This window comes from Acartia tonsa, chromosome 13 (assembly GCF_053477335.1).
Source record: "Acartia tonsa isolate MP-2025a chromosome 13, ASM5347733v1, whole genome shotgun sequence".
Taxonomy (NCBI): Eukaryota; Metazoa; Arthropoda; class Copepoda; order Calanoida; family Acartiidae; genus Acartia; species Acartia tonsa.
The window spans coordinates 25,438,028-25,460,019 of record NC_137272.1 but is presented as its reverse complement, the minus strand read 5'-3'; the positions used below and the strand labels follow the sequence as shown (position 1 = coordinate 25,460,019).

The following is a 21,992-nucleotide window of genomic DNA, read 5'->3' as shown; positions in this document are numbered from 1 at the left end:
ATAATTTTTTTCCCTATATAATTTCCTGAAAGTTATTCTATCATTAGAAATTAAACTTTTCTCATATGTTTCACTTTTAACGAAGCTAAAAAAATGCTTTATCCTAAGCTTTATCTGTACATTTTCAAACCATTAGAATTACCTGATTATTCCTCAACTGTTTTCCTGTTGGCTGATTTATAGATTCTGTATCTAGGTAATATCTAACATTGAACCAATGAGCACCCAATAAAATACTTACACGAAGTTCACCATATTGCAATGGATATAGCAAAGGTGGATATATTGACAGGGGAAAATGTGCCGTCAATTTAGGTTGCTAATAAACAGGGATATAAAGGAATATAAGACAATGACAAATAAATAAATAAATTGATGTATAACCACAATGATGCTACACAAAATAACCCCTGTTTATTATAATTAGTGGTTGAAACGTTTGGACATTCAACTTTATGAACCAATCAATCAAAATTTAGTAAAATCCCCAAAGTTGTTTTACCAACGAATAAAAAAACGTTATTATACAATAAGACTAGTATAATAAACAGTCAAATGGCCCCTTCCTCCCTTCTAATATGGTACTCATTTATTAGTCGGTTCGTTTATCCAGTAGGAGGGGAGGGGATAAGGTCAAGGATGTGGATTGTGGGTTTCGTTGTTTTATCCAGCTAACAGTAAATTTTTCTAAAGGTGCACAAAAATCTGGTGCAACATCCATGGTATAATAGATCATTTACCATAGTGGGTCTGTTTTAATGCTAAAAATTGTATCTTCGAAAAAACAGGTTTTAAGCAAGTATGGTGAAATAGGGTTAAATAATTAAATCGCTTGTTGGTTATAGCTGGTTGTATATTTGTCCATCCATTCTTTTTCGAGCTTCGCTACTTATGGATGTTGTCATCCTTGTTTATTTTTATGTCAAGTACTAGCAAATTATTATTTTCCTTTATTTATCTTGTTTTAACTCTTCAAAATATTGCAAAAAAAATATTTTAATTGTGCAAATTATTCTATAAGTTTATAATTTGTGAAAAGGTTTACCTATATAGTTTTAACCTTTCAACCAACTTAAATAGCCCTATGGACCTACGAAACAATTGTGTCAAACAGTTTATTTTTGCGTATCTTGGCCATTTTTATCCAATTTTCTATATATTTTCATACGTTCTATTTTTTTTTTATGTATCTATGCGAAGGGGCCGTGTATTTTTCCTTCTCATTTAAAAAAAGGCACACGTTTCTATGATAACTAATCTTAAAACAATAAAAGTAGGTTAAGTGCTCATTAATTTGATCTCTTTGGAATTATAAAAGTATATGGCAGTCAATGGAAGTATAAACTGTAATATACTAAAGAAAAAAACTTATAACTTACTTTTATTGCTAAAAATAAAAGAAGTACCGTACTAGTTTTTAGTACCGAAGCTACACTATAATTCACTGTCTTTTCCGTCCGCAGTAAATAACGCTGTTATCTTGGCAATTTTTCATCAGATTTTCATTTTTTTAAATTCTATAACGTTCAATAAGGGGTTTGTATGAATGTATGCGAAGGGGCAGTGTATTTTTTCTTCTCGTTTCTAAAGGCATATGTTTTTAAGATAAATTAACATTTTTTCTAATAAAAAAATTATATTTCATTTTTTCGCTTTATTTTAGGAATGATGCAACCCACAATTGTCTGGACACTATGGGTAGAAAGAGTGGAGAGGAATTGGGACTGTCGTATTGCCATGGCATGGGGGGCAACCAGGTCTTTGCTTACACCAAGAGGCAACAGGTACGTAACTATTTTTATTGGGGCTGTCGTATTGCCATGGCATGGGAGGCAACCAGGTCTTTGCTTACACCAAGAGGCAGCAGGTTCGTAGCTATTTTTATGCCATGTTATGGTGGGCAACCAGGTCTTTGCATTCACCAAGAGGCAACTAAACGTAACTATTTTCATTGGGGCTGTCGTACTGCCATGGCATGGGGGGCAACCAGGTCTTTGCTTACACCAAGAGGCAACAGGTACGTAACTATTTTTATTGGGACTGTCGTACTGCCATGGCATGGGGGGCAACCAGGTCTTTGCTTACACCAAGAGGCAACAGGTTCGTAACTATTTTTATTGGGACTATCGTATTGCCATTGTATGGGGGGCAACCAGGCCTTTGCATACACCATGAGACAGCAGGTTCGTAACTACATATTTTTATTTGGGCTGTCGTACTGCCATGTTATGGGGGGCAACCAGGTCTTTGCTTACACCAAGAGGCAACAGCTGAGGTTCGTAACTTTTTTTAGCTTTCATTATAATCATTAGACAACCGAAGGGAGGTGTAAACATCCCCCTCATTTCCTTCTATAGATTAAAATCAATTGTTGGAAAGTTTGAACACGATCAATTTGTAACCAACCAATCAAAATTCAAGAAAAGTATCCAAAGTTTTTGAGCCAACGAATAAGACCACATAGGCATGTAACTTTGATTTCCAGTGTAATTAACAGTCTATAACCTCTCCCTAATACATCAATTTATTTCAGGTTATGTCTGATGACAACTGCCTGGACGCCTCGCAGCCTGACGGTCCAGTGAAGCTTGTCCGGTGCCACGGGATGGGCGGCAACCAGGCCTGGGTGTACAACAAGCTGGACCGCACCTTGCGGCATATAAACACAGCCCGCTGCCTCACAAACCTGCGAGAAAATGGAAATCCCAGGTAAAATATTATAGCAATAAGAGCAGGTTAAAGCTCGCATCAGCAATATGTTAAACAAAAAAAGAGTAGGGTAGTGCGGGGTTAATGCGGTAGGGGGGGTCTAATTCCGGTCACTCGACCAACTTTTTTAAAACCGTTTTTTAACGGTGTTCTAAAAACTGCTGTCAAAACTGGCAGGATTTTTAAAATTAAAAGTTTTTTGGGAAAAAAATCACTTTTTTCAAGAAATTCCAAGACCTGCTAATCAGAAATTGCCTCTAATTTATGTATAAAGCTTAAAAAAACCTAATCATATAATAAAAAGTATGATTTTTTAAAAAAAGTTTGCATGAAAAAAATCGATGTTTTTTTTTGCGATTTTACCGACTTTTTTGAAATGGGCAAAATGTGGTCAAAAAATTGTCTGATCTGCATGCGACTAGTACCGTTAGAAAGCTAATGACCTCAGCTTTCTACTCATAGTTTAAAATGTTAAAAAAAAATATTTTAAGGGGGTGTTCCACCCCCCCCCCAAAGTCAACTGACCGAAATAGCCCCACCGGTGGGGTTATTCCGGTATAGGCCAACCGCCGCCCTTAAAACCGATTTTTGACCGACTTCTAGTTGCGAGATCTTAACGGGACTAAGACAGGCTTCTTCGTTATTGCCATATCGTTCATTTGCACTCTTAAAAACCGGAAAAAGTTTTTGGGAAGTATGTTTATTTTAAAGTTGAAGCAAAAAATTGACCGGAATAACCCCGCACTACCCTAGAGTGTAATACTGTAATAATAGTTATTTGTTACTTTGTATTATAGACAGCTTTTAGCAATTTTTAAATCCCTTTGGCCTCTCAGGGTTAACAAAACTGGTATTAATTTTATGATTTTTATTTTAATATTCAGGGAAAATTATCTATAATACGAAGCTATACCTAAAGTTTTGCTGTGAGCATTGTATACAGTTTGCTGCTTAAACAAATTTACCTTTCCTTCTGTCATTCATTATTGTATTTCTTAAACCTTCTCTTGAAAAAAAACTAAAATCTATCTGTTTGAGATAAATTAGTAAAATTCTTAATCTGTTCTTTTATAGGCTGGCGCCATGCACCGGTGAGGAGAACCAGCAATGGTCTATGGCGGATAAATTTAAGTGGCAGGCGAATGCGGTCGAATAGGAGCAGTGGAGCTCACTGTGTGACGATGTTAATTCACCATTGTGCGGCAACGCCATCTTTTCGTTGAACAATTAAAATGTCGTCTTTGTTGCACTTAAAGTCGCCTTTTATTCCAATGAAAAGTCGCCTTTGTTGTCTAGCAAATGAATCTTGATCATGTGAAGGACCGTCATCTGTGAATCAACTGAACTTTAACCGCGCAAAATGGCGCCAATTATGACGCTTTTGCTCACAAAATACACAAAGTGTGATGTAATAGTTTATAGAAATCGCGCGAAACAATATTTTTTTGTTTAGCACCAATTCCAACGAAAATGGCGCCATTTTGTTTTACTGTGACTTTGTGCAGCCTTAGAAGCCTAAACAAAAACTCTAATTTATAGAAGAAGAAAAAAAGAAAATTGTGATATTTGCCATTCTATGTAATGTATACATAATGTTATATTTATACATAAAAAAGATAAAGTGAAGGATGATATAAAAAAATAATGGAGAAATTAAACAAATATTGAATTGCAAGTACTTTTTATGCAAATGTGAGAAATTTTCAAATGAGATGATATAAAAATGTCTCAAAGGTCTGAAAAAGATAAAAAAGATAAAAAAGTTTTTTATGTAAAAAACTGAAGAATTGTTGTGATAATTACAGAGCCATGCAGCAGAAGAGAAGTATTCACTCAGATTTTTTTCATCTCTCATTGTTTTAACTTTTAGATATTTTATTTTTGAGCCTGACATGGCAGCCGCCTGCAAGCCGTTAATTTATTGCTGTTCAGCTGTAAGAAAACAAGCCGCCAATTTATTACTTATTGTCAGCTTAATATACCATCAAACATATGGGATTAAATTAGGGATGGCAATATGAATCCGTATCTGAATCTTTTTTAGAATAATCCGCCAATATTTATCAATCCTATGAGAAACGAAATCCGACTTTGTGAAAAATACCTCAAATTGCCATCTTCGAATTGTTTTTATAGGAAAGGTTAGACATTCATCTTTTATTATAACTTTATAAAAAAAACAGCTGGCAAGTTTCAAAGTAGCTTGTGATAGCGGTCTTAAGTTGGCTGTCTGGCGGCTGCTTTTTAGAATTTATTTAACAAAAGATGCAAAAAAAAACAGGGGAATTATTTTTTATTGCAAATCCTTATTCTTCCTTTAATTATGTAAGCCATATTAATTGCAATTTAGAATTATAATTTTTTGTGTGTAAAGAGATGGTTCCATGGAAAGGGTTTATTTAAGTTATTTCTAGCGTTTAATGATATAAACTAGAATTGAAAGAATTGTATTAATTTTTCCATCTTTTATATTTAGGAGCAAACTTAATTTCCTATTTATTGGTAAAATGCCTAAAAAACATGGGATTTCAATGCTCTTTCATGAAGCCATCCTTTTGAAAAGATATTTTAGTAGGGTTATAGAATTTGATTGAATTTGCTTTCAATTTAAAGTAAAAATTGAATGTTGTCCTATTTATATTTTTTATTTAGTGTAATACAAACATATTATTAGTGTGCCGTCATTTCCACCTCAATATCAACATCACAAATTCATATATTCGCCAAAATTGGATACGATTACATGATCAAAATTTATTTGTCGATTTTTAAAAACTTTGACATTTTATGCCAAATCCTATAACATTTTTCAGGCTAACTTAGAAGTTAAGATTTTCCATAGCCTAACCTAAATAGAAAAAAAATATGCAAGACACAGGAAACCCTAGCTCCTAGTCTAGCCAAAGAAATTCTATAGTATTTGGTCCATTGATATTTTGTTATTCAGGTTTTGGCTGTTATTTTATTTTTTTGTGGGGAAGTAATGGCGCACTAAAAATATTGTGTAATTTAACAAGTCAGTGTCATTCTGGCCAATTTAGTTTATATGCCACAACACATGGATACAGAGACGGGACATTGACAGATGAATTTATCTTACAATGACTGATCCCTTAATCCCTGGCCAAAAAGTAAAATTGGAAGAAATTCTTTTAATTTTACTTTATGAAGTTTTTAATTTCTTAGTCATTAGAATTTTAGTTAATTATGTATTTTTGGGATTTTATTGCATTTTAGTTTTGTATTTTTGAATTATCTTATTGAAAGACAACTTTTATTTATAAACTTAATTTTTTTAAAATTTTATAGGTATTTAATGATTTTTATTGAAAATATAACATTCTTAATTTATATTTTTAATATTTTAAATGGATATTATTTTGAAATAGTTAAAAAGAACATTTTTGTCGTTTTTTCTGTTTTTTTAATGCTGAGCTACTTGAAGTGTCTGCCTTTGAGAGGGAGGGGGGTTATTAAAACTAGCCCCCCCCCCCCCCTCCTCTTGTAAATTATTTATCCATTTATTCAACTAACCTCTCAAATCTGTAAGCATTATGTCGAAATAGTAATATTAAAACAGGTCATGGTTTACATATTATTGACATGTTACACAGTAAAAGTTGCCTTGAATGACCTATATTCTACATAAGGGTATGGATAATGTACGTACGATAATGGGACACTCTAGCAAGTAGCGCAGCAACGCTTTGTTAATAACGCCTTTGTCACTAACCATAAATGCAAATCTGAGGCCATTACATTTATAATCACATTGTCTGGGTTCTATAGAGTCATTCAGATCACGCTTTAAGAACAAGTGTAATATAAAAGTGTGTTTTCCCTCAAAGTTCCTAGTTGAGGTTTCAGCCCTCTTCCCCCTTGCAAATTTATCAAATAAGGTGTGGGGTTCTTCTAAGTCTAAAACCATTGAATGTCTTAACACTGCAAAGCCTATACCTAGGGCTCGATAGGCACTTTGAAGGAAAGCACCGACAAATGAAATAAGTAATCAAGCGTGACTTAAAGACTTTAAAATCCAGGTTATTAAACATTCCATTTATAAACCAGTTTCAAAATGATCATACCTTTCTTTTACTAGTTTTTTCAACAAAATATTTAGGCTGTAGTAGGGGATTTGAGTTGCGGAGAATTAATAAATTTAATTTTGTCTAAAAAAATTTCTACGAAACTGCTAAATCTATTTTGTTGATTTTAGTCGAGTTTTGTTAAGATCATTAATTATTTGTATATTTAAATTGTCGGGGTTTTGGGTCTTTTTAAATAAACAGTAAGCTATTATTAAGCTTATTAAAAGTTAAAAATTATAGCTTAAAAATTATTTTATTATCTGAACTTTTTGTAAAAATGGTTTCCAAAGTATTGTTACGAATAACTGATTGTTAATATGATATAAATTTATTTATATTTCTTAATTAAATTAAATCTTGTATTTAGATAATTTTTAATAAACTATTTCTGATTTCTATAAAGTATTTAATTGATCTTCCTTATGTAACAGCTAAAGTTCATATTTTAATAGCATTTCATAACAATTTCAAAGGTCTCAAATATAATAACTTATTTAATTTTTTTTAGGTTTTCTTGATTATTTTATGAAAATATAATGTAAGCAAAGAAATGTTCTTTAAACTAATTGATAAATCTGTAAAGTTTTCCCGTAATAACAAGGATGAAAACATCCATATTTAACAACTGTATGTATTCAAAATTTTGAGCTGTTTTTAATTTTATAGAAGTTATCTAAAATAAAATTAGTTTTATTTGAAATTTTGTTTTTATTACCTACTTTTCTCCAATTATAGTGTGTCGTTACCTTCGTCTTAACTTATACTCATAGATTTAGGTTCCTCCCAGGAATAAGGTATAACCAACAAGCAAAATAAATATAAAATAATATTTGGAAGGGGGGGCAAATGGAGAGGTTGTCAATTTTACGATATATAAACGACAGCTGAAAAACACGTATAGGTTTCGTGATTTCTTTCCGAATTAATTTCATTATTGGTATAAGCTGGGTTCCTCCTGAAACGACGTTTTCCGTTTCCATTCTACGAATACAATGCACTAATATCCAAATAACATTTTCTTATTGGTTGGCTCAACAACTTTGGGGACTTAAATTGAATTTTTAATTGTTGGTTATTTAAATTGAGTGTCTAAACGTTTCAACCACTAACTTTGATTTATTGACCATTAGATCCCTGCGTTTCATGACAAATACTGTTACGATGAGGAATAATCCTACAGTTTTACATTAAGCGCTCTCTACGCCGATTTTCGAATTGATAATTACGAAGACGAACGGGTTTTGACTAGAGTTGGGTTGGATACATATTTGACCGGACAATTTAAGACCGTTGAACATAGAGAATCTATCCTTATGATAAAGTTACAGGATCTTTGTATATCTCTATGTTTGTACCGAAGGATCTCGCTTACCAATTGGTTCTTCTTTACAGGGTAGCTTCTCATGGGTTCTGAGAAGGTTTATAAATATTTTGGGGACGGGTACCAACACCCTCCCAAGCGAAATTGCCCTTAAATTGCTACCCCCCCCCCACACACAAAAAAATTGGGTTATCGAATTCAACTCCCTCCTCCTCAAGTGCCCCTAAAGACATATAGGAGCACAGCCACTTGTAAATAATCTAAATAATAAAAACACGAGCCACGAAATTTTTGACGATGTAAAAAAAGCTTAATCATTATGCAAATGTGACAAAAAATATGTTAAATTTCCAACCATTAATATGTCCGGATTGTTCCTCCATTGTTTTCCAATTGACAGAACATAAGCTTTAAAAATAGATAAATAACAAAAAAAAACGGGTTACAACGCAGCTTATACCATTAACGAAATTAATTGGGGGGAAAATCACGGAACCTATACGTGGTTTTCAGCTGTCGTTGGGGGGCAACATATTGTAAAATTGACGACCTCTCCCAAATATTATTTAAGATTTTTTTCACTTCTTGGTTATTTTAAAATAACCTTTAAAATGCTACTGTAAAAAAAAACGAATCGCCCCTTAAGAGGCGTCACCACGAAAGGGACTATCTATAATACATAGAACGATGTCTGTCGGTCCCTCCATTAAGATCTCGGTAACCACTGAACCGATCGGATTATGCCTACTGGTCCTGTGGTGGTTTGAGGCTATTTTCAAAAGAAAAAATTTGATAAAAAGATTGAAAAAAGCGTTATGGGGAATTCATAAAATTATGTTTCGCAGCACCAAAATATGTTTTTTTTTTAAATGTTCGAAATAAGTGGTTGCATCTCCATTTTTTGTTTATTAAATTACCTCTAGGGCAAAGCCCCTAGAGGCTAGGGGCGAAGCCGCTAGTACCCCATAAATAAGAACACATCATTCGAGTGTATAAATATTTTATTTAATAAAAATTTTGTCCCGAACAAAACAATGAATTAATGGCAAAAGCACAACTTTTTTCACAGATTGACAAAAAATCAATGAAATTGTCAAAATGCCTAAAAAATTGTTCTTTTGCTGCTTATGGTTGCTATAGAAAATTAACAAAGCTACACAAATAAGACTTACTCACAAAACTAAAGCTTTTTTGAGTCATGTAAAGGAAACGAAGTTGCGGGTTTCGTTGTATTTTCACGAAAGCTTTTGAAAGGTTAGGTGATTGCCCCGCAGTGTTGAAGCACCCCGCAGGGCCTTGAGAAAAGCTACTGTGAAAATATGACGAAACCCGCGACTTTGTTTCCTTTACATGACCCGCTTTTTTGGTATGAAAGAATTTCAATAAATTTTAAGATAATTTAACATATTTAATACATTTTAAAATCAAATACATTAAATTATCTAGAAGAAAAATTGAAGTTTAGTATTAAATATTTCAAATTAATCTTTGATATAGAGTTAGAAATGATCAATAAAGGTAAATACACTAATTTTAATTTATATGTAAAAATAGAGATATTTTATTAATAATAATGTAACGGTACTAACAAAACAAAAAATTATGAGTGACAATTATGAAAAAATCTGTTCATTTTTTTATCTCCATATTAAGATACTAGCGGCAGCGCACCTAGCATCTAAGGGCTCTATAATATGAATATGGAAAGAAAGAAAAATAGCCTAAAACCATCTCAGGACCTTGTAAGTGGATTCCCTGTTCAGCGGATCCTTCTCTCCAGACAAAAAAATAGGAAAAATTTTTACTTGTTATTGTGCCTATTATAAGGAGTTGGATATTTTTCACTAAGTAGTGAATCTTAATTTTGTGGGTTTTCAGGTTATTTTCAAATACAGATAATCCTTACATGTTTGCCTGTCTATACAGATAAATCTAACTAACCACTGAACCGATATGGATCTACTTTATAATGTAGCTTCTCATAGGTTATGGAAAGGTTTAAAATTATTTTAGGGAAGTTTTTTTGGGGATGGATTTTAATGCATAGGTTCTTAAAAAAATGTCATAGTATCTACCTAATCTTTAAAGAAAAATTCATATCTCTTATTAAAATTTTTTACTAATTGACAAAATAAAATTGGTACACATTGGAGATATTTAATATGTATATGATCAATAGAAAAAGATGCCAAAAGGGAAATTTTATAGCTGATTATTTAAAATGATTAAATTAGCCGATTTACAGAGCTGTTAGTTAGATTTAATAATAATGTCTATACAAAGTTTTTGGAATGATAGATTATAATTTATCAGATTGATCATTTAATTTTTAGTTTATGCCAATAAAGAAGTACAGGCAAAAAATAAAATCAAACGCAAAATTTTAAATGTAAACCATCATAAATTCTGCGTTTGATGACACTTTTTGCCTGTCCATTTTAATGTATTTATCAAAAACTGAATTCTAGGTTCTGTTTGAAAAAAAAACAATGAAAAATAAAACTTCATGATCACATTTTTAAAATTTTCATTGATAAATTAGTAAATTAATATTTAAATACATTATTGTAGTATTTTAAACAAATGATTACATTGTGATTTTATAAAAACTTAGTTTACTTAAATATGAATTTAAAAATGTATTTGTTTAAAATAAAAGTCATACTTACATAGAATACTAGAATATTAAATTTAGTATTACAAATATAAAATAAAAAAATAACTAAATAAAATTACTTATTTTAATTTAAAATTTGCAAAATAAAGTAACTAACAGGGGAGGGGTATTTCCCCCCTAAAATTATTTGGGGGTAATAAATACCCCCTCCTAAATACGGTAGGGGTAAATTTTAAATAGGAGTGTAAAATTAATATTTTGGGGGTGCCTAAATTTGTTTGGGGGGGGGGGGGAAGGGGGTAATTACGTAATCACCCCTTTACCCCCCCCCCTTGGACGTCCTTGGTACCTAATAAATAAACAACCCTATAGATTCATCAAGTTTCAATAAACAACAAAATGTCTTTAAAAATCACCCTGCAAGCATTTGCAAGAAGGATAATATTGGATACAACAGAATACATTATTATTATTAATAATATTTCGGACGGAGTGCTGTTACTTAAAATCTCAAGAGGCACATTTACATTAATATTGGTCTAGCATTATCATCTTTAATGGGATTTGGGAGGTGAAACATGAAAATATAACCCATCAACAAATTGCGCATATCTTTAATACAAAGTAGAACAATGTTAGTATGTCCGTCTGAAGCTTAGGATCAGGTTGTACTTTAGGGAATTTACCTAGTGGTTTAGTGGTGAATTTTGAATGAGTATTGACCAACCTCTTATTTGTCATGTTTCACCTGCCCGATCCATATATCAAGTTATTGAAAATAACTAAGTAAAAAATGAGAATTTAAAAAATTAATGAAAAAAAATACTTCAGTAAAGGTCATGATAAAAGTAATTAGTTAAAGAAGCAGCAAAAATCATTTTAATAAAATATTATACACCTATTTTGCCCACCTTTTAACAAGGAAAATAAATACTTTTAAGACAAAATCTTTTGCATCTTATTGGACAAAAATACAATAAATATTGTTTATGAAACTTTCTGTTATTTTTTGCTGATTAAACTAACTACTTTTCAGATTACATTTACCAAACATAAAAAAATCATGGCACTTAATAAAAAATTAAAGTTGCATTTTTATCAAGTTTAATATGAGAAAGGGGTATAAATGTATAATTCTATTAACCTTTCAGACAATTGGTCTCTGGTTACAAGATTTAAACAAATTTTCCCAAGATCTTCTCTAAAATTAGAGCCAATTAATAATTTCTCACTAAGATAAAATATAAAAAAGACTTTTGGTTAAAAAAATATTTCAAATAATAAAAAAACATGCTAATTAAATATTTTAAAAATAATAATTAAGTACCTAGCCTTTGTTTAAAAAAAAAATATTACATATTCTAATCAACTAAAATAGAAATTATTTTAAAAAATTTCCATTGCATTGCCCTTTTCTGTATTAAAAAAAAACTAAATGTTAAAAGAATATAATATACATAGACCTACAATAAACCTATACAAACAATAAATTACCAGCCTACTAGAAAATCAGATCTTTATAATATTAGTAACTAAACTAGGTATAAATTAACAAAACACCAGATTTTTTATAAATGATATTGATAATATAAGAAAGATTTAGAATATTTAATATTCTGCAATTATATTAGTTAGTAGATTTAAAATTAAAACAATCATCATTAAGACAAAAGATATAGTTCAATCCTTTACTTGAAACAATTCTTTTACTTTATCCAAAGTTACAAAATTAGTTTCGGCAGTTCTGTTCTGATAAGTAATATAACCCAGGAATGAAGGGAACTTAAAACTAAAAATTGTATAATAACCAAAGTTTATTACTATGTTCTTTAATTCGTTGGCTGAAAGCTTTGGTTTCATTTATAAAATCTTATTTGGTTGGATCAAACTAGAAGTGTTGAAACTGCTTCCATATTTTTTAAAAATTATTAGAGATGTAAATAAACCATTGTCTTATCTCTTAATATGAAGTTAACACTTATTTATCTTTCTTATCCCACTCCCTGCCTAGAATTGTGTTTCATTTACCCATAATATAATTGCAGAACATCATAGAAATATTACAGATCTATAATTGGCGAGGTCACATTTCTGGGACTCAACCCCACATCCCCAGACGACCATGACTCAACATAGCTGATTATCGTGTCAGCTGGCAGTTGCAGCTGTCCATCAGCAGTTGTAATATCACTTTTTGTCAGCATATGCTGTTGCTGAGTTAACATATCAGTCAAACTTTGCTGACAATTAATTTGTTCTTGTAGCGTCACTGTTGTTGCGGTCAAATCAGCCGCCGCCGCGGTCATGATATTATTGTCAGCCTGGCTGACAGGAGGTGCAGGGCTGCGGTTGGACGGCTGGTTGCTGGTGATGTCATTGTTATCAGGAGAAAGGTTGTGGGTCCGTGGCTCCTGTTGTTGATTATGATGGTTGTGGTGACATGGACAGAACTGGCAATAACAACAGGCACTTTCCTCGGTATCACCTTTAATAAAATTTAGATAAGTTTAATTTTCATTCCAAAATAAGGTAGGGGGTTCTGTGCTCGACTAGGCACTTTGAGGGAAACCACCCATTAACAAATGAGTTAGAGGGAAAAGACAATGGACGACCAAAGAATTCAATTATTACCTGAATTCTCCTGGGGTCAGGATGTTCCATTTTCACACAGGTTCTTTACTGCTGGACTTGAGGCTCCCCGGGGAATTCTTCCTTTCCTTAATTATTTTCAGAATAATTTTTTTGTTTTACTTGATTCTTTTCTGATCAGATTCTTCAAAAAAAAAAGTTAAGAACAAAAAGTAAAAATATAAGGTTAGATTAATCAAATTAAATACATCCTAAGTTGAAAACTAAAAAATTGTTTAGTAAGGAAGGGTAAACTGGACTGTACATTTCCTTGTTACTCAAGGTTTATTACAAAATTTGTTGGCTAAAACTTTGTCTATTAAATCTTACTTGGTTGGTTCTAAACTAAAAAAGTGTGCAAACTTTTTAATCATTAAATTTATTCTACAGAAGGGATAATTTTGTTTATTGTCATTGGTGATGTTTATTAATTTATAATTCATTAACTTATCCCTAAAGGTCCCTGTTTAAACCTGAAAATGTTGACTATAAATTATACGCTATCATTATACAATGAAAGATCGAACGACATGTGTGAATTCTAGAGAAGCTAACTTATTTCTAATAATGTTTAGAATTGACGCAAAAGTGAAAATCTTGTCAATTACAAAAGAGCAGAAAAGGATAATTGTTTATTATTTATCATAACTAGTGGCTAAGACGGATGGACAAACGGAAAAGTGTAGCTGCGCTACTAAAAAATGTGTGTCTATATACATATTTGATTGAGGAAGTTGTAAAATTAGATTTATTGCAAAACTTTTCTTCAAACGAAAAAAAGTTTTTAAATCCGAAGACTAGCTGCGGATTAAGGATACGTTAGAAATGGGATACAGATATCTCAGATTTATTTTAATAGTAAAGTGGTGGGAGGTTTGTCTATTGTCGTACATTGAGATATCTATAACAACTGTAGCGCGAGCTTTAGGATTTATATAAAACATAGACAGGTTTTTATCTATTTTTAAATATAAGACAATTGTCAGCTATCATTCCTGTTATGTCCTAGCCCTGCGGGGCTACCCAGTACCCAAGATAACCTAACTTAAACTAATAAAGAGTTATCAACAAATAAAAGAAAAGCTACCCTCTTCCTATATTTTCATTTATTTAAAGGGTGGAGGGAAGGTTTATCTGTGCTTAATAGGGTACTTAAAATAAAAGTGCCTAGTTAAGAATTTTATTTAAAATGCTCACTGGGCGTTATCGTTCTTGTTTCAATAGCTCATTATTTCCCACGTGAAAGTTGAAAAGACTTAGAGCTCAACTAAGATTTAATATTCATTATTATCCAACTTATATTCATTTTCTGGTACTGGTATTCATTCACAGGGATATAACGGGATAAGACAATGACCGATATATTGATGTACATGTACAATGTACGTACATCCCTAATGATGATTCTCAAAATTATTCCTGCACTAAATTATAAGTTTGGGGACACGCAATTTAATGAACCAACCAATCAAAATTTAATAAATATCTATATAAGCCAAAAAATAAGAAAGCATTGTAATAAAACTTTGGAGACTAGTGTAATAAACACCGCAATGTCCCTTCCCTCCCTGGCTATTCACAAATAATATCATTAAAACAAATCATTATAAAGGGGACTAAGTACCCAAAGTTTTATAAAAAAAACGTTCTCTCATTCGATGACTTTAGAACATTGGGTATGTGCTTTTATTAAATCTTGATTGGTCGGATCAAAAATAAGTGTCCAAACTTTTCCACAAATAATCTTTAAATACATGTAAGGGGTAAATCAAATTATAGTTCATTGACTTATCCTTAAAGATCCCTGTAAAAACTGGACACTTTACGGACAGACGAATAACACTAATTATGAAGTCGCTGTATATGATATTGATTACTATACCTGTCAATAGAGTTTAAATTAGTAAATTCTCTCCCTCCATCCTTTCCATTCTCCTGCAAAATTAACAAGTTCATAAAGATATTGCATTATTTTCTTTATTGGCCACAATTACGACATGCTTTAGGAAAATAGAAAGATTGGTGATAAATGACAATGTCCAGTTTAAATTTGAACCCTTTCACCCTCATTATTTTTTCTCTGTGCCTAACCCCTCTGGGATCCCAAAACCTTAAAGGGATTAGGCCCTGCAATGCCCTAACACTAACTAACCTGACCTGACCTATAGTAATAAACAAACTAACTATCCCTCCTCCCCGTATTTTCAATTTATTTTAAAATAAGGTGGGGGGGGGGTGGCTGTTTCTGTGATCAACAAGGCACTTTAAGGGAAAACACCGCCCAATAAGTAACTCTCGCTCAACAACGAGCATAATCAATATTGATGACGATAACAATAATAATAACAACTAACCTTTACAATATTTCTACAAGAAACAAGTTTAAGTTCCAAGGCACCAACTTTTCTTAATAAATCTCCAACTATACCAAGAGCAGATATTCTGAAAATTGGAACTTTTTTAGGATTTTTTATTCGTAGATTTTTATTAGCGAAGCTTTTCTAGAATTAGGGGTTATCTGTCCGTAAAAGATAACTCTGATCTTTAATTTAGGAATGTTATAATTGTCCTATCGACCTCACCCTTTAAATAATAATTCCTGAAACATTTTGGTACGATTTACAAAGCGAAGCAACACTGTAATATTCAACAAAACGTCCGTATGTCCAGTTTAGATATTATATATCTTTTTATACATCTATCTTTCCGCTAATTCTCACAGATCGGAATCTGTCTTGTTATTATTTGGGTGAAAACATAGCGACGCTACTCTATAATTCCCATTAAATCCTTCAGTCGTACATACCTGGCTGATGGAGTTAAGGGAGGTGAATTAGGAAGGTTGGTACCCACAAGGCCGCCATTCTTCAGCGGAGTATCTCCATTCAGTTTCTCAGATATTATCTTAACAGATTTAGTTTTCATACCATTTAAATTGCAAAAGGCTAACTATCTTTTCATGTATGGACACGTCGTATAAAAACAACTACAAAGAGACTAAAAATTATCTTTAGTCAAAAAAGTGTGAAAAATTGATTTTTTACACTTTGGGTTGGGGGTAGGGAGGAAAAGAATTAGGTTAGAAATATGGACCCCAGAAAAAATATCATGAAGACAAACTGTAGTTTTTTTTCCTGCAAAATATCTAGGTATATTTTTTCGATAAAGGAAAAATTAATATTTTTTTTAACGGGTCAAAAATAATTTGCGTGTGTTTTTCCGCCAGTAAAGGTTCGTGCTTACCGACACAAAGTTAATTGTTTACGACACTTTTTTTAGAAGAGTTTTGTTTGTGACTGGCAATAAAAATTAACCAATACCTTATTATCAGAAATAGCGCCATCAACGTCTACTTGTTGATGACCGGACGGTCCGTTGCCGGCATTATTTAATGACCGTGACATAACCCGGTCATTGTCCGGTTCCTCCTCGTCCTCCATCTAAAATTATTTATAGAATGTCAGGTGCGTGACATCAATAAAAAGCCTTTGTCTATAGTAGTTAGGCAGCAAATAAAAACATTCTCACGCCAAAAGAATACCCATTTGATTAAGGACATACACAAAATGGTAAAAAGAACTATAAAAAGTAAATGACATTATGAACTGGTTCAACAGTCATTGACATTTTATGGTTGTTTGATATTCATCCCTTTTATCATTAATAGGAATCAACACAAAAATGTCTACCTATCTTAAATACAAACTGAGAAAACTAATTTGGTCTGAAAGACATAATAAAGAAACTCAAAAATTCTGATATCAAACTGAAGTAAATAAATCACTTTTATTTCATGATTCGGTCAAACAGACAGATCTGACATATGAGAAATAAATGTAATGTATACTCACTATTTGAGGGTTAAGAACTCTTAATTCAGATCTTAAATCTCGTGTCTCGTCTTTTAACCTAAAAATTATGAAAATTATCTTTGAGTGTTATGACCGTTTTTACAATGTCTATGATTGTATTTTTTTCGAATAAAAATTTTAAAACATTTTATAAAGACGGGACTTATAATGTGTAAAATTGTATAAGTTTTAAAATGCAATTATAATCCTAAACAATTGTATTTTCAACTGTTTAATTCAAGTTAATCAATCATATTCATAAAACTTCTAAATCAAATACCGCGATTTTGCCGTAATATTTTGCGCATTCTTTCCCTTAATGCCGCGTTCAGTTGTTTACCTTTGTACAACAGCTTTCAGTTGTTCTTTTTCGTCCAGTTCAGATTCAAGGAAGGCGTTTCTCTCGATAGCGGCGTTCATTCGTAACTCAAAATCCTGAAATACATTTATCATTAATATGCTTTAAAAACTTAAATGATAACTGATTCTCTGTATTTTTGTGTTTGTTGGTCTTTAAGTCTGTCTGCAATTTCTGTCTACTAAAATATCTGTTTAAGTATCCTTTTCATTATAGACTTATCTATTTATCTGTCTATGAGTGATCACATATATTTTTACATTTACGATTGTATAATAATATCTAATTATCTGTCTCAACATGTAGGTATGTCTATAAGCTTGTCTATTTGTTTGTCCATTAGTCTTTCAATCATCAATCTGCATATTTACCTATCCAGAAAAATAAATGAATAATTCCTTTTTTTCTTTATTTTCTTATGAAAAAGATTTAGCGCAGTCAAAAATCAAATGAAGTACATTTAAAGGCGGAAAATTGTAAAGCAAGAGTTTTTTCTACTAACAACATAATATTGAAAATTAACCCTCAAACTTTCTGTCTGTCTATCTAACTATAAAAACCTCTAAAGAAGCGAGAGTGCTTCTTTTTGCCCTTTCTAGATCATCATTCTGTTGTTCTAATTCTCTAACATATTTAGCAAGCTTGTCCTTGATTCCTTTGATTTCTGATAGTTCGCTTTCCAATTCATTTATCTAAATAAAAAGTTTTTCAAAAAAAAATTAACACCATCTTTCAATTACTTATTTTAACTAGGGATCTTAATGGATGATAAATTGATAAGTAGGACGAATGGTTACAGCCCAACTTGTAAAATCCTCAGAATAAAAAACTCAAGGCATCAAACTTTTTAATTTTTCAACGTTTCGAGGGCAAAACTGCCCTCATCATCAGGAACTAAACAAAGGTAGGTATGTTTTTAAAGCTTGTAGCACCAGTGTAATATATACAATACAGACAGTCCATTATACCCTCCCTTCCTGATTTTTACAAACTTATTTAATTCAAAAAAAGACTTGTAGTACTAAACCTAACCTAACCTTTTCTACCTATTACTTAACTTATATTAGTTTTGAAGCATTTTTTTCCGATTTTCAATCCTCAAAATAAAATGTACCTGAAAATGATATTCTCTGTTACACTGTTCTAGCTTGTCCTTGATCTGGTCGTTTTCCATTTGCAGTCGGTTTGTCAGAGATTTTAACTCCTGTAGAGTTACAATTTACATTGATATTATGTCTCATTTCATTTTATGTGTAAACAAGCGGCGACGCCCCTAGAGTCATCTAGGTTCACTTAAGGGGCGGGTGTAAGGGTTGAGTAAAGAATATTTTTAGTAGAAAAATGGTTTTAGTTGAAAGGCTGTTTTTTGTACGGGCGATTTCTTTTGGAAAGAGAAAGAGTTAAATAAAAAGAGTCCCCGAAATAGTTAAACCCTTTCATGGACCTTTAAAAACTTCATTATAAATAACACCGATATTGGAGTTTGCGAGATCTACCAGTACAAATAGACAACCATCCTGTTACTTGCATATAAGGATTACGAGAACCAAACAATAATTTCCCCTCATTTTTCACAGCCATTTTTTTTATGTACTTTCAACATTATCTAAACTGACATCCCCTCCTATTTCATAAAAAGTCCAAATTCTGCTTGAAAATCTGTATGAAATTCTAAGCTTCTTGACAAAATTAACTAATGTGCAATGTATAATTTCCTTGTTTTTAATCTCCATTTGTTCAAGCTGCGCTTCTAACTCCATCTCTAGTTCTTTACTTCCCTCCTAAAACATTAGTTAATGATAGAATAGTTCTGTTAGTATAAAACTACATATCCACATGACCAATTTTTATCTTTGAAAAAGGTTGAAATAGTTATACATATCGTATTACAGACAATTTTTCACAAATATTAAAATAAAAATTACAAGATTAAGACCAGTTTGGTTAGCCCAGAGCAGGCCGAAAACCCACTAAACTGGTAGGTATTAATCTTAGGATTTTTATTTTAATATTCGTGAAAAATCTACATAATTTTTTCAGTATGGCCCTGAACCGGTTCTAATCCAGTTGATACTAATCGGCTTCGAATCCATTATAGAATAGTTATTTCTCGTATCGTATTATAAACGGCTTTCCGCGGATATAGAAAGTACAATTATGAGATTAAAACTAGTTTATTTAGCCCCGAGGTGCCGGAGGCACGGGCTAAAAAAATTGGTTTTAATCTTATGATTGTACATTTCTATATTCGTAGAAAGCTGGATATAATACGATGCTAGACATAGTTTTTTCGTATGGATGAGAACCGGTTCCTATCCACCGGATTCGAATGAATACGAGAAATAAAATTATAGTCCTATTTACAAAAAATCGTCCTTACTTCATTGCTAACCAAATAAACAATAGCAATATTGTTAGAATGGTCCTACTGATTTAAAATAAATATCAATAGGTATTATTCACTTAATTTGATAAAATTTCCTATAATTTAAAAACCATTCAAGATCATACCTGAAATTCATCTAACTCCTCTTTAGACGTTTCCGCGGACAGACGGTATTCCTCCGCTTTTGCCCGCCAATACGCGATTTCTTCCGCGGGATCCGCAAAAGTTGGCGGCGGCGCGTCTTGAGTCATTTTCTAGCCTATAAAACAAAATAGATTTTTCTTTAAATTGTCTTTTGCTTTTGTTTATAAAGTTTCCTTATTTAATACCTATATTTGCGACAACTTTTACTACACAGAAACACCCAATTTTGATCAACAACAAAATCCCTGCCCCTCTCGGAGAGCCTCGAACCCGCGACATACGGATAAGGAAACTAACATTCTATAATCAAGCTATGAAGGAGACCAATTATCAGGTGTGAAAAAAGACAAGGTAAAGAAAAACTGAAATCTTATAGTGAACTATAAAAATTCATACATTTTCATAAATGTCATCTTAGCTCAGGGGTAGAGATGACGGTCCAGTTTTGCATCGGTTCAAGTCAGAAGGTTATAAGTTCAAAACTACCCAAACACTAAGTATCATTTTCCCTCTCTGAGATAATAAGTAATATATGGTAAAGCAAAAGATATATTCAAAGATTTACAATGTACCAACAGTCACTTAAAATATAAATTTGTTTCTGGTCAGACTCAAACTCGCATCCACAAGACACGATAGCAGGGGTGTATATTCTGCATGGGATCCCCGGCTCAGGGGGGGGGGGGAAAAAATAAAAAATAAGTGGTTGGAGGGAAAAAAAATGTAAAAATTAAGAAAACTGAAAACATTTTTTCCATTTTGCCCCCCTCCTTGGTTAAAAAAACTAAAAAAAATGTGTGGTAGGAGGGATAAAATAAATAAAATATAGAGTTCTTTAAATATTTTTCTATTTCCCCCCCTACTTTTCAAGAAAAATCTAGGGGGGAAAAAAATAAAAATTTTGTAGCAGGGGAAAAAAAAAAATCTTGTGCAGAATATACACCCCTGCACGATAGACAAGGAAATAATAAACTGAAAAAATTAATCATGTCAATCATCGCTGGGATTTGAACCCGCAATCATCATAATCGATCTTTGACTTTGACCACCATACCAAAAGAAAAAACATAATTTCTTGAAAATTAATAAAATACTGCCAGAAAGCGAGAGATAGAGAGAAAAGAAATCCTATTATATAAAGTAGTAAGGTTTTTTTTCTATAGCGAAGGATCTTGCCAACCACTGAATATAGCTATTTTGGGGAGGGTACCACCACCCAACAAGAGAAATCGCAAAAATCCAATAAATATAACTAGCGCTGCCTAGCTGAAACAGCTAATCTTAACATAGATTGAAAAGAAAACATTTTCTCGTCACTGGAATAGGACAATGGACGATAAACTAATATTCACCCCAGTAATAATTAAAATTAATAAAGTAGAGAAAATATTATTTGGTGTTATATTTCCTCATTTCATTTCAAACTTGACATTTTAATTTTTTTTTAACTACATTAGGAAGAATCTAGTTCATATAGTTTTGGCAGGTTTTGTTAATTAAAACTAACGATATTTGTTTGTGATGCAAGCTAGTCAATAATTTCAATAAATGTGCAGTTCTATGAGGGTAGTAAACCAATTTTACTATTTTGATTGGCAAACCTTTGGTGATTGTAAAGTTGCAATAAATCCCAAAAATTTTCTTTACAGAAGGTAATCTTTCTAGCCCATGCAGGGATACTTAACCATACAGGAGTACTACTAGACCTTGCTCAACCTAACCAAACATAGAATAAAAATAAAATTTACCTTTTTTAAAACACTAGGTATTTTCAATAATTCTTCTTAATTTTACATTTGTTTTTCCTTTCAATTCACATGGATCAATAATTATATAACAGTCACTATCAACTTTGGATAATTCTTATTCTTGTTTTGTCAATTTCTTATT

General features: G+C 31.9%; 2 protein-coding genes and 1 long non-coding RNA gene across 3 annotated transcripts in view; 1 reads left to right on the top strand and 2 right to left on the bottom strand.

Annotated features, from left to right (window-relative positions):
* Pgant5 (polypeptide N-acetylgalactosaminyltransferase 5) overlaps window positions 1–4,867 on the top strand; it is a 134,510-nt gene extending 129,643 nt beyond the window's left edge. The window contains exons 15-17 of the mRNA XM_080180589.1: window positions 1,664–1,784; window positions 2,534–2,709; window positions 3,784–4,867. Coding sequence (XP_080036715.1) covers window positions 1,664–1,784; window positions 2,534–2,709; window positions 3,784–3,865 — 379 coding nt within the window. The 3' untranslated portion in view covers window positions 3,866–4,867. The remainder of the gene's footprint in view (window positions 1–1,663; window positions 1,785–2,533; window positions 2,710–3,783) is intronic.
* A 4,234-nt stretch (window positions 4,868–9,101) lies between these two features.
* Window positions 9,102–9,645, bottom strand: LOC145334949 (uncharacterized). Its single transcript, XR_013885061.1, has 2 exons — window positions 9,469–9,645; window positions 9,102–9,304 (listed from the first exon to the last, which is right to left on the bottom strand). It is a non-coding gene; the product is annotated as an uncharacterized LOC145334949 (long non-coding RNA).
* Window positions 9,646–12,078: 2,433 nt separating this feature from the next.
* On the bottom strand, window positions 12,079–21,989 carry LOC145334945 (nuclear distribution protein nudE homolog 1-like). The gene is made up of 14 exons (XM_080180586.1): window positions 21,852–21,989; window positions 20,084–20,219; window positions 19,290–19,353; window positions 18,687–18,778; window positions 18,133–18,264; window positions 17,555–17,649; window positions 17,215–17,272; window positions 16,684–16,803; window positions 16,170–16,267; window positions 15,718–15,805; window positions 15,246–15,298; window positions 13,367–13,452; window positions 12,764–13,220; window positions 12,079–12,351 (listed from the first exon to the last, which is right to left on the bottom strand). The coding sequence occupies exons 2-12, from the start codon at window positions 20,207–20,209 to the stop codon at window positions 13,383–13,385; spliced, it is 996 nt and encodes a 331-aa protein (XP_080036712.1). The 5' UTR covers window positions 20,210–20,219; window positions 21,852–21,989; the 3' UTR covers window positions 12,079–12,351; window positions 12,764–13,220; window positions 13,367–13,382.
* Between the last annotated feature and the right edge of the window lie 3 nt (window positions 21,990–21,992).